At 44.5% G+C, this 12,739-nt stretch overlaps 1 protein-coding gene across 2 annotated transcripts in view; it reads right to left on the reverse strand.

Moving 5' to 3' along the window:
* PHF21B (PHD finger protein 21B) overlaps positions 1 to 12,739 on the reverse strand; it is a 460,667-nt gene that overhangs the window by 61,383 nt on the left and 386,545 nt on the right. For both annotated transcript variants that reach the window (XM_069628165.1, XM_069628166.1), the window contains 3 exons: positions 8,335 to 8,411; positions 6,457 to 6,511; positions 951 to 973 (listed from right to left, as the gene is read on the reverse strand). In XM_069628165.1, the coding sequence (XP_069484266.1) occupies positions 951 to 973; positions 6,457 to 6,511; positions 8,335 to 8,411 (155 nt within the window). The remainder of the gene's footprint in view (positions 1 to 950; positions 974 to 6,456; positions 6,512 to 8,334; positions 8,412 to 12,739) is intronic.

Here is a 12,739-nt window from a genome sequence, read left to right on the forward strand (position 1 = left end):
ATAAAAGATCACATATCAAAAAATAAAGTGTGACTGCAGAGCATGAGAGGGGGGGGGGTTCTCTGAGTTCTCCCCTCTGATGCGGGTGACTTCACAAGCAAATACACGGCAAGGACACACAGAAACGATATGGAAAGAGGAACAGATTTATGATCAAGTTAAATTTCGATATAATGCCACATTGGCATCTAGAGATGGCAGGAGACTTCCATAGACACACACTAATAATACTTTCCACCATTGAAAGATGCACTTGACAAGAGTAATACAATGTGTATGTTTTCAGTGTCAAAGACTGTGGCATGATTTACAAAGTGTTTTCCAATGGGATTGCGCCACTGAACATGCTTTTGTAAATCAGGCCATGTGCCCAAAAAAAAAAATGTAATACAAGGGTATTTAAAACATATTCAGTATTTCAGTCAATGTTAATTGCATAACTATGCAACCAAGAATAGTAGGTTAAGCTTTCCAGTCTATTTCCTAAATGACGGCCTTCAAAGGGAAGCTGAGACTTCCAAAGAAAACAGATTGAAAAAAATGTAATTTAAAAACAGATTCCACTAATGGGAAGCAGCAGATGTTTTCACCAGCTATGAATTCATCTTGAGGTTCAGGCTAGGAAAGGTAATGCATTGTTTTAAAGTACATTTTCAAATACATTACATTTTACATCTACAGCAGACATTTGTAGGACATACAGATTCAGTAACATAGTACAAAAGAGTCACTAGGGATTGTTTTGTAATTCTTGTACAGAGGTACAGCAATGAAACGACAGACATTAAAGGGGATACAAGGTAAAGAGCGGTGCTGGTCTTTAATTTGGCATATAAAAGTGATTAAAATACATAAGTAAACACAACTATTACAACCATGTACAGCCACAACATACAAGAACTGCATCACAAAAGCCAACACGTAGAGTATGCAAAGCTTGCCAAACATACCTTCCAACAGAGATCCTCATTGGCTAGCACATGAAAGAAGGGCAGATAACAGGTTAGTGGGCAGTGAACGGATAACTTGTCAGTTATGCGAGTTTAGTGAAGCAATGACAGCAATGACAGGAAAAGGCTGGTCCTTCTAGTCATGCAGACAGACAATTACCTCTAAAATGGATTGTTTAATTTTAAATAGCAATTTCATGATCTTACTTCCAATTCAGCAAGCTACTACAGTATGGATGAAACATGAATGTTACAAGATGCTAGATGGAAACAACCTGGAGATATCTCGGGAACGAACCAGGGATGCAGAATTACGCTAGAGGGGAAGACTGAAGAAAAATAAAATTGCTGACCCACCCTCCCACAGACCCTGCCAATAGCTCTTTTATTGTAGCTGAAAGAGTTCCTAGCAGGTTATTGCTCAATTAGAACTTAGTTGTGAAAGCTCGCTGGAAGCTGCATTTCAGCTCTGTCAGCATCTGCTATGGACAGTCTCATGAGATGTCGGACGGCACTGAGTGAGCATCTGTTTTTCCATTGCATGAAAAAGTGTTCAAGAAATTAGGAAGAAGAAATGCTAAGGTGTTAGGATTGAATTTAAGGTAGATGGCATAATGGTGAATTCTAGCTGGTGTCCAATGCCAATTTCATAGTTCTCATTACTACACTCAGCATGTCAAATATGAAATAAGGTGGTAGAGGGGAGGGTGTTAAGGTGACAATCGTCCTTAAAGGCTGGAGTACTGGCTGCTTATTTCTACAGGTTCTACTGTGCTAACATAATGTTTTTTCACCTATGCTACAATTTTTCAACTTTTTAACCCTTATAAACAGCATTATTTCCACTCAGATAGATTATGCCAATGCTCTGTTACTGGGTCTCCTAAAATCTTCAATAGCTCTTCTGCAGCGGTTCAGAATGCTGAAGTGCACCTATTATGTGGCCTTAAACTTTCAGCCCCAATCTCACCTGCAATGCGCTCTCTTTGTTGGCTCCCAGTTGCTAAATGGATTCAATTTAAATCCCTGCATCCTCTGTAAAACTCCCGAATCAAACGGTCCTACATTTTTTACTCGCATATTTCAGAGATTACTCCCCCTGCCCCGAGTATCTGCTGCTTCTGCGGTTCTTGAATGACCTAAATTCCGTTTATCCCATCTTGGTGGTCAACCTTCCTCCATTCTGTTCCACGGTGGAATTCTCTACCAATACACCTCCTGCTTATAGTCTTTTGTATAACGCTCATGGCTCTTTTAATGGGTGATTAGACGGCTCTGTTTCAGTCGCCTCAGCTCAATACTTTAGCAGCAAGATGCCAATATTGATGATAGCTGCGGTTTGCAAGTGAGAACAATAGAAATAGGAATATTTATTAAAACAAAACTGCGCAGGCGCATAACGCAAAGCCCCTAGACGTTCCCTCTCTCCCGCATGCTCCCCACCCAACAATCAGTACTTTTATCAGTGTGCGCAACACTGGAAAATGATTAGAGGGGACAGGGTCATATGGAGGAAAGGGGACGAAGGACTAGGAATACAAAGGTCACAAGGATGAGTAACCTTCACTTAACTCCTAAGTCATGTCCCCTTTACCCCACACCTATCTATAAAAGATTGTAAATAACCTTACATGAAAGAGTGGACGGTAAGAAAATCTCCATTGCTAAACCAAAACTATTCCGGAGAGCAAACTGGGCATCTGTTCTCGCGTGAGTAGTGCTTGCAGAGGGCTTTGCTGCCTTGCACATATGCCTGAGAGGAACATGTCACTGAAAGGCTACAGGCATGGTTTTAGCCTTAACAAGATGCACATGAACACCTTTTAGAAGCTTATCTCAGCTTGCAAGCTTTCAGGATACATGAAACTAACCACCTTAGTATGATTGTCTTAGTAGCCTTTGTCACAGGGTGAGAGTCCCCATAAGTAACAATGAGTCGCTTTGACTTCTTGTTCTCTTTTGTCCTTGATGAGTACAATTTCAGAACCCTACCCACGTCAGGGTTGTGCAGAGCCCTCTTCGCTTTGGAATCCAGATTAGACAGAATACTGGCAAACAAATCTCTTGGATGATTTGAAACTCTGTCACGACCTTTGCTAGAAAGGAGGGTGGTGTATGGTATACCACCATATCTCTTTAGGTTCAAGAAAGGGTCTTCTGAACATCAGGTCTAGTCTCCCCCAAAACCGGAATTTACATTAGTCTTCCGCGTGACCAACAGTGAGCAAGAGCACAATGTGAAGCTTCCACTGCACTCACAGTTTTGATATATAGGCTTCCTCATTTGATCTTTATCAATGTAGACAGAGACTTTAGGCTTAATCCCAATTGTATATCCTCAACAGGAACAGCATTAGTTAATCCCAACATTTTTCTCCACACTATACCCTCTACTTTGTTTGCCCAAGACGTTCGATCTTTATACAAAGTCTCTAAGGCATATAGAATAGCGGAGACCAATTTCAGTCAATAAATACATATAATTCCAATGAGGCTATGCCCTGCAGTTCGTCTGATAAATTGTTTAAACGCCATCATTATGGCCATAGCCTTAGTACGCTTTTTGCAGCGTAGTATTTCTCCCCATCTCCAACTCATAGCCCAAGTTCCAATAGCTCTCCACCCTTTCAGTGATTCCTTCCCTACACTATATCCACTTCCTACTCTTCATTACCAGACCATATACTGCGCTTTCTTTGTTTTTACAGTTAGACCATTGCTTTCTGCATAATCAAGGATGGCGTGTATACTCTTGACTTATTCCTATGAAAGTACTATCTAGAATCACAAAGTCATCGGCGTACCCAAGTTAGCTTCCTTCAGTGTTACCCATCCTAGGGAAAGCAATATTTATCTCCTCAAGGGCGTATCCCACATCAGCCACACACAAATTAAATAAGAGAGGGGCCACTACACATCCATGTCTGAGCCCTCTCCTAATCGGGATTACTCCAAAGAGCTCACCCATTCCATTCAATCTAATACGACTATTCCCTTCAATCTAATACGAGCTATGTTGTCATTATACAACAATTGACAAGCATATAGTAAGTTGCCAGGCATTCCAATTTTACTTAATTTCCGCTACAATTTTGATCTAGCAACCGTATCAAAGTCGGCTGAAAAATCGACAGTGTATACAGTTTTGATCTAGCAACCGTATCAAAGTCGGCTGAAAAATCGAGTGTATACAGTGGAAGGGCATCCCTACATTTTGTTTGTTCAATAAGTTAATTAATTACAATGTTGTTCATCATAGAGGATAGCCTTTCCCTAAAACCAGCCTGCAGACAACTTTTTAAAATGTGTTTTCTGCCCACCTATTTTCTTCTCTCAACAAACAGGAGAGAAGATTTTGCCGTAATCACATTGAACCCCTTTTGAGGAGGGATTTGTTGAATCTGCAGAGATCAAGGATGGTTCTTAATCCAGTCCTGTTTTTCTTTTTAGGAATGACAAGTATTTAGCAACTAGGTCAAACAAGTTGTGGGCCAGTTGTTTCCCGTCGACTTTATCCGAGACCAACTGTTTTTTTCTTGGGGGAGGATCAGTGACAAATACTGCAATGTCTGCCATAGACGCACATTATATACTGCCAGAATGGTGTCAGTGTTGGACTCCACCAGAAGGAAGGCACTATTTTGGTAGACTTTACTGTCAGAAAGATCTGGTTCCTTATCCTTCTTCCGGGGGGTGGGGGGGGGTACATGTCACTGACACATGTACATGAGGTAGCCAGTACAGATTCACAGGGGCATTTAGACATGGTCTGCTGTGCAGCTATGTACAGAGTATCCAAGACTTCAATTTCTATTGGATCGCTGTCATATTTGAAGGGTTTATAAATAGACCTCCGAAGGCGGTTTGGCTAGAGCACTAGGAATCCCAGCCGTTCAGCATCCTTTGACACCTCAGCTTCTCTGCACATGTGTGTGGTACCGTGGCTGGCTTCCCAGGTGCAAGCACCTTTTTTAGGATTTATGGCACTTCTGATCGAAGTCTGGTGTGAGAGCTCTCAGAGCACTTCCCGCCCTAGTGAACTGCTGGAACGGAAACATCTGTTCACGGTGCCTATGAAAAAGACAAAGATTCTTAGTCACCCTCTTCCTGAAGTCCATACATTCTGAAGGTGGCAGACAGTGAACATATCCTCCAACCTCAATGGCAAGGCTTTTTTTTAAAAAAAAAAAAAGTATACTGATTGACAGTTGGCCGGGGAGCATGCGCAAGGGAGGATTGGAGTCAGGGATGTTGCCACGTACATGCATTCTCCTGCGCAGTTTTGTTTGAAAGAAATTGCGCTCCTGAACATGCTGCAGTGCTGTCCCCTTTCAGGGACATTTGCATAAGTATAAAGGAAAGGGAAGGATACATAGAAGTACAAATGATTTTAGGTATGGCTTCACATATGAAGATACTTGCTGCCAAACAAGGTCACATATACCTAAGCCTTTCCACAAGGTTCAAAAATTAGACAGTTTTGATTGGTAGTGTACGGAACGTCCTCGGAAGGACACTTAAAATATATTTATTAATCTGTGTCCTACCAAACATCGATCCAGGGTACACAAATCACGATAATGCTGTAAACAGCATACTAAATAGACAGCTTAGGAAGTAAAGTGCATGCTGCAGACACGAGGCCAGCATGCAGATCTCAAAATCTAGACTCCGCGCTGATCCTCCGGAGGTATATGCACTGAACATCATTAAAATGGGCAGGAATAACACCTACCATTACAGTGCTTAGAAATAGGAAGAATCCACGCTACATAAAAAACTTGGCATCATATAATTGTAAAATTATTTTAATAAAAAGACTCAATATTGCACATAGTTCTCGAAAAATGAACGAAAGGTAAGCAGAAATGTAATTCTTTTGTTTCCCAAAACTACCATATATTGCCTCAATTTTCCTCTATTGAAGGCAGCAGCTACATCCCAAATGAATGTACAAGCAACACCAATTCACTGGGCATTCCTATATTTAAATAAATGTGTTTGCTTTCTACTATTTGGTGCACAGAAACAAGCAACGTCCTGCTCGACTGCACAATAGAGCCACGTTCACCTGGGGAATTGGACTTCCCATCATTCCATGTATGTACATGTTTGACATATGAACATGATTGCTCCCAATCAGGTGCTCCAGGGTTTCCATACTCTATCATTGCAAGAAAGCTACTACCTGTTGGCATCTGACTAAGCAATAGAAATGAAGTGGTGTTTGAATGCATGAGAAAACTGTAGTGATCTTTAGCTACAGGCTATGCCTCGAGACCGTTTTCTCTACAATAGGTTTAATTGATCTCACAGTTTTACATGTAGCATATTACAACACATACTGGATCATTCATATTATTTTATGTTGATAAAAGAAAACATGCTGAATAATCAAAGGGCACCATATTGGTCTAAGTGCATGCCAGTGGTGAGCCATCTGGAACTACACCTGGGACACAAATGTTCAACGCATTAAGATAATGAGGAGGGCTACACGACTCACCTTTTTCTGAAAAGAACAAGGGGTTATATAAATAACTTGATGCAAGACGTTTCCGCTAAAAAGAAAGAAAGAAAAAAAAAGTACAGTATATAGTCACATACCATTATTAAAATAGTTTATGTAAGATAAGACATTCACAGCAGTTCAGTGTCTTCTCTGCAAACAGAGATTACATCTCTCTCTTTCCGAAAGAGTATCTGTGTGACTGCCGCATGGTGCATGCACAGTGATAGGTGGGGAGGGGCTGTACATTGCATTATCAGAGTTCTGATCTACTTCTTCATTCAAAACATTATCCCCTGCGCACACCTTGCTAACAGTTTAGGCTATTCTACACAAAAGAGGTGCGATTCCGGTGGCATCATGAACTGGGAGGGCGAGGGTCAAGAAGCTTGGCAATATCACCAAAACTCAGTTCCCATTATTGGCTTGTTACTCACATGGACCCAATATTTCGTTTATACATTTCATTGGTTAGTTTGTTTCAGTACGCAATAGCAAAGACTGTTTTTGCTTCAAATAGCAAACTGCATATTTAAAGCAGGAAAAGAAATACTGCACAATGTTATTTGGCATTCCTTAATAAAAACGGAAATGACAAAAAACACTATTTCATGTTAACCATTAGTACCTAGCACTGTGCGTGCATTTTTTTTCTCCAAGGTAACCTTGGAAAGGGAGAAGGGACCACGCGTAGCCCCTTTTCCCTTTTTCTCCCATTCATTAGTATGGAGCAACTTGGCCCAAAATGGCGCCTTCTTGCTTTGTACTAATGAAGCAGTACGCGCGTTCTAGTGTTCCTAGAACCAACGCGTACTGCGACAAAACCTTGTCAAATGGCAAAAGAAATGCTGCTTGAAAGTTTCGTCAGCCATTAGTGTTCTGGGGGTGCAAACGCAGGAAAACGAGTATCCCGAGGCTGCAAACCGTGGAATACTGACGGCAATAGCCACCTCGCCGTTCGCTACGCTCGGGCCTGTAACTTCAGGTGCTGTGCGCAGTACCATAGGCGGTAATGGCCTGCCGGCTCGGCGGTTATTGCCATAGTATGTGTGGTTTTGTTGTTGCTGAGGCAGGCATATATCCTTTCCAAGTTGCTGCTTTGAATGCATGTTGTCCTCGCAGGAGTGGGTGTTTTTACACCAGTTTATGGTTTAGGGGGAATGGCATGCTGAGCTTACCGAGTTAAAAGGGAACGCTCCTATGTTTTTATAGTTCAAACCTATTGCCTAGTGAAGAGGAAAGCTAGAAGAAGGGGTCTAATCACCTGCAACTAAAAGACTAGTGCAGAACAGGCCATTATTTGTGGTCATCTGTTAATTACAGGGCTTTGTTGACATTAGTTCTGTGAATTATAGGGAAATCGCCCACTGTTTGGTGTGTAAATGTATCAAACAAAGAATTGTTAGTAACTGACAAATGTCAATTACTCGTGATCTGGGTAATTAACTTATTCTGTGTTGAACCCCTGGCACATAACGTGTCACTGCCCAGAGCAATTCGTCAGCCCACTAGCACCTTTTGTTTCCTTTCAAAGGGCTGAGAGAGGAGAAGCCTATTCCCGAAGTTAGTGACGAATACAGCCTTCCCATGCCAATTCTGGTATACAGTTTAGTGGAAGACACCTCATGCCACAATCGGTAGGCTAAAAGGGTGGCAAAAAGAACGTCTTCTGACCTCTGTCCAATCCTGCCTGTCCAATCCTGCCCACATCTTGACCTTCCTTTATCCTTATCTTATCCAATTAAAACAGTCCTTTGTTTTCAGACTGCAGGCAAATCACGGACTGCCACTGCCTCAATTTCAGGCATTAGGCTTTAACCACACTTTCCCCTTCAAATCTACAGCATAATACGTGAGCTCGCTAGGGTTAGGTACCTCTGGTTCCAAAAGTCCGCTGTAGGCTGGATTTGCTGTACTTCTGCGTTTTCTTTCCTGACGCTTGCTCTGGATTTCTGTAACCATGGAAACAAACAATCTTTTTCATTATGAAGGTCTAGCGAAATGCAGACCCCCAGGGCATTGAATTCATTATCAGTTTCTAAAAACCACCTAGTTGCACACCAGAATTGCTATCTACAGCACTCAAAGTTGCAGTACTAAAAAACGAACAGTTTTCTGTGACCGAAAAGCAGCCATGTGGAGCTCAAATGCATATCATGATGCAGTTGTAAAGCAAGAGTGGTGATAAACAGGACATTTTGATTAGGAAGCAGAGTATCATTGAACTTACACACCACTTCTTGTGTGTGCGCTAATTAAGTCTACTGAGGTAGTAGATCATGCATTGGTATAGTGCACTGAAACCATTTGGAACATTAAAACACTAGCCTGCCCTGCTGCAGCAAATTCCTGTCTGGCGACATGATCAGAATTGGATATGTACACCAAGAACGCATACACACATGGAGGTTCAAAACAAGCCTGTAAGGTACAGTTAGGCATAAACAAGCACTCAATCATTGATGCACTGAAAATGTGTACTCTTTAACATAAGTGTTACATTAAGTTAACCAAGGTCAAAGAAGGCTCTAAAGAAAGCAAAATCGAACAGTACAAACAAAGCGTCTGCCAAGACTCGACTCACTTCACCAAGTGAAACGCACAAAGTCATGGTAAAGCGACATATTACACACTTTGTAATGATCACTAGAAAGGAGGACTAGTGATATAACTCAGTAAGAATTACAACTTAACTATCAGGTATTTAAAATACATGTGCACTCTGGAAAGGACGCTCAGCTCATCAAGTGGCTGGAAACGGGTGAGAACTGCAGTGTCCACCCGTATTCCACCAGCCACCCGAGCCCCATCACCATTTTTTTGGCACTTCCTCACCCGGCCCCTTCTATTCCCCTCCTCTGGTTCCCCTCCCTCCTACCCAGTCTCCCTCCCTCGCCCACTTAACTGCTGGCCCGGTGCTTCATGCTCTAGCTGCTGCTGCCTCTCTCAGTCTGAGTCCCTTCAGAGAAATGGAACTTAGACCCCTTTCAGCAGTTTCTGGTGGACCAGGTTTGCTCTAGGCAGGCCCATAATGTGGGAGGAGGTACAAGCGGGTGCCAAGGAGAGTACTAACAGCTTAGAGAAGGAAAGGAGATCTGGATTCACCACAGCGGTCGAGGTATGCAAGGGGCAGCCATGATTCACCTTTGGCCTGCTAGCAGACTGGGGCACAGGACCATGGAAAGGCCACGCCTGGAGACCAGGATGTAAGAGGATTCAGGGCCCTGTGAGCTTAGAACCAACCTCCTTGACGCCGAAGTACTGGAACTAGAATGCCAGAATGAAGGGACATGGTGCCAGCAGTGAAATGAAACTCACAGGATTAAGCCAAAGAGGAGGTTTGGAAACTCAAGCCTGCAGCAATGAAGGGAAGTGACAAAACAGATACAGGTACTCTACAAACTGAAACTTGAAGGCCAGGGTCAGAGTATTGCTAGCAGTGGGAAAGAGACTCACAAGGAGAAACCCATCCTGATGGGGTTTCCTTTTGTGTTGTTTATTATTCTGAGAACATTCCCTTTTGACAAACCGTCACCCTTCTTTCTTGTACTCACTTAGGTGTCTCAAACTTAATATCTCTCCTGTCCTCTCTGACTGTGGTCCCTATCTACAGGCCACCTGGTCAGGTTGCCCTCTTCCTCACAGAGTGGACTGACCTCCCCTCTTCTCTCCTTGCCTCTACCTCTCAACTTCTCCTCAGAGACCTCAATATCCACATGGATGCTTCTAATCCTCCTCTGGGCTTTTCCGCAACCTCTGCGACTTGCTCTCTCTCCATTCTGCCCTCTGGGCAGACACTCTGCTAGACATACTCTGGATGTTCTCATCTCCTCAGACATCCCCCCTCTCTAACCCTCTCACCACTCCTCTCTCTTGGACTGACCACTTTCTACTTTCCTCTTACCTGGAACTCTTTATCCTTTATGCAAAGCCCATCCCAGCACTATCACCTAGCTTCGCGGTCATTCGGCTCATGAAGCGTGTGCCAGTGGATGCCTTTGCCTCTACTTTCTCTGCTCCTCCTACTCCTGACTCACACTCTGATGCAGCCCTCTCGAATCTGCAGCTTTCTATGTCCAACACTCTGGACATCCCTGTCATGACAATCCGGCTGAAGCCTACCTCCAAGTGCAACTCTTGGTATGATTCCGACCTCGCCGTCCTGAACCGCAAGTGCAGTGTGGCTGAGAAGAAGAAGAAGAAGAGGGCCTGGGGCGCATCCTCTGACAAACCGGCCTGCCACATGCTTCAAAGGCAATACAGACTCTCTGTACTGTCCAAGTAGAGAGCCCACATTCAAGCCTGCGTCTCTGCAGCCTCTAACAACACGGCCAAACTCTTTAAAATCTGCAAGGAATTGGCCAATCCTGATGCAGTCTCTACCTCTCCTGTTCCCTTCCAGGCCCTCTGTACGGCTCTGGCCTCTCATTTCACCACTAAAACTCAGGACATCCTATCTCCTCCTCCTCCTCCTCTTCCTCTCCCGTGCCCCCCTTTGGCCAACTCTCCCTCTCCTTACCCTTTCTTCTCTTTCTCTCCGACAACTCTCTGACTTTCTAGACAAGTCTGATCTATGAAAGTGTCATCCAAATAAGTTCTCCCCGGCTCCTCCCGAACCACCAAGGACATATTGACACCCTTGCCATATTTCTGCAATCACTCTTTCGCCACTGCAACTTTCCCCTCCCACAAGAACTCCCTTCTGCACCCCCTCCTCAAGAAGTTGTCTGCCAATCCTACCTGTCCAGCAAACTATTGCCTGATCTCTATCACCCCTTTCCTGGGCAAACTCCTGGAAAAGCTGGCCATCTCCCAGTTATTCTCCATACTGAATCTGTTGGTTGTCTCCATGACCATCAGTCTGGCTTCAGAGCTGCCAGAGGCATGTAAACTGCTCTCCTGAACACCAGTGAAGATCTGTTCTCTAGCCTTGATTCCAGAATTCCTTCTGTCCTCATCCTCCTTGATCTGTCCTCTGCCTTTTACATGGTCAACCACGCCATCCTGATCAATCGACTGATAACCTGGGCATCACGGTTCAGGCCCTGAAATTGTTGAACTCCCCCCTCTTGGACCGCCCCTCCAAGGTCCAACTTGAGTCCTTTCTCTCTACCACCTTGCTCTCCACCTGTGGCTTTCACCAGGGCTTTATCCTCTCACCCTGGATTTTCAACCTCTACTTGGCCCCTTTGGCCCATCTTATCTCTACCTTCTCCTCTAACTTTCAGTGTTATTCAGATGACACTCCGCTCTCCTTCAGGCTCCCCTCAGCCTCCTCTCTCGCTCATTCCTGACTGTCTATCCGAGATTCAGTAGCGTTGCACCTCCAACGATCTCTGCCTTAATGCCAGTGAGATGGAGATCCTTCTCATTGGCACTCCTGCTCCCCCTCTGGCTGCCCTCCTTGGGCCCTCTTCCTTCGCCTTCCTGTGAGGCAAAAAACCTTGGTGTCATCTTCGACTCCACCCTCTCTTTCTCTCCTCACATCTCAGACATCGCTAAGAAGTCCCACTACTAGCTGCCCTCAAAGGTACTCTTCCTTTTCTCACCTCCCCCAGAAGCTCACTGTCTCCAGAGCCCTGGTTCTCACTAAACCGGACTACTGCAACAGCCTCCTTCTCAATCTGCCTTCCGCTACTCTTCGCCTTCTGCAACTAATCCAAAATAGGACTGCAAGACATATCATTGGCCTCAAGCCCAGGGACCACATCTCTCCAGCCCTGAAATCTCTACACTTTCGCCCAGTGACTAAGACCCTGTGCATTGTCCACAAGTTTTTTTTGGGCAGGGGCCCACACTACATCCAACGCTTTCTTCCTAAATACCTTCCTTTTCGAGCCCTTCGCTCAGCTACCTCCAACTCTCAAAGGGTCAGACGCTTCTCCAGGCAGAGAGTGGGGGGTAGATCTCTCTCCTCTGCATGTGCCTCCCTCTGGAATGGCCTCCATGCCCCTCTCAAACTTGAGCCGGACTACCTGAAGTTCCAGAAGCAGCTCAAAACGTTCCTCTTCTGTTTTTCTCTCTCCCTCCCCTGCTGAACTACCTGTCTGCCGCAACCGTCCGGTTCCTTGGCTACCCTCAGAGTCTCACTGGGTACCAGGCTCTCCCTTGATCGGTCACCCCTGCACTGCCTCCACGCACTTAGGGGCTGTAACTGTAACCTCTACAGCCCCTTGCCTCCTTTGCACCTACTGAGAGCCACATTGAACTGTGCTGCTCTTACTCAGATTATTGCTGCCCTATTGTCCCCGTCCCTTTCCCTGCCCCCCCCCCTTTCCCT

This window comes from Ambystoma mexicanum, chromosome 12, assembly GCF_040938575.1.
Source record: "Ambystoma mexicanum isolate Mex_15411 chromosome 12, UKY_AmexF1_1, whole genome shotgun sequence".
Lineage (NCBI taxonomy): Eukaryota > Metazoa > Chordata > Amphibia > Caudata > Ambystomatidae > Ambystoma > Ambystoma mexicanum.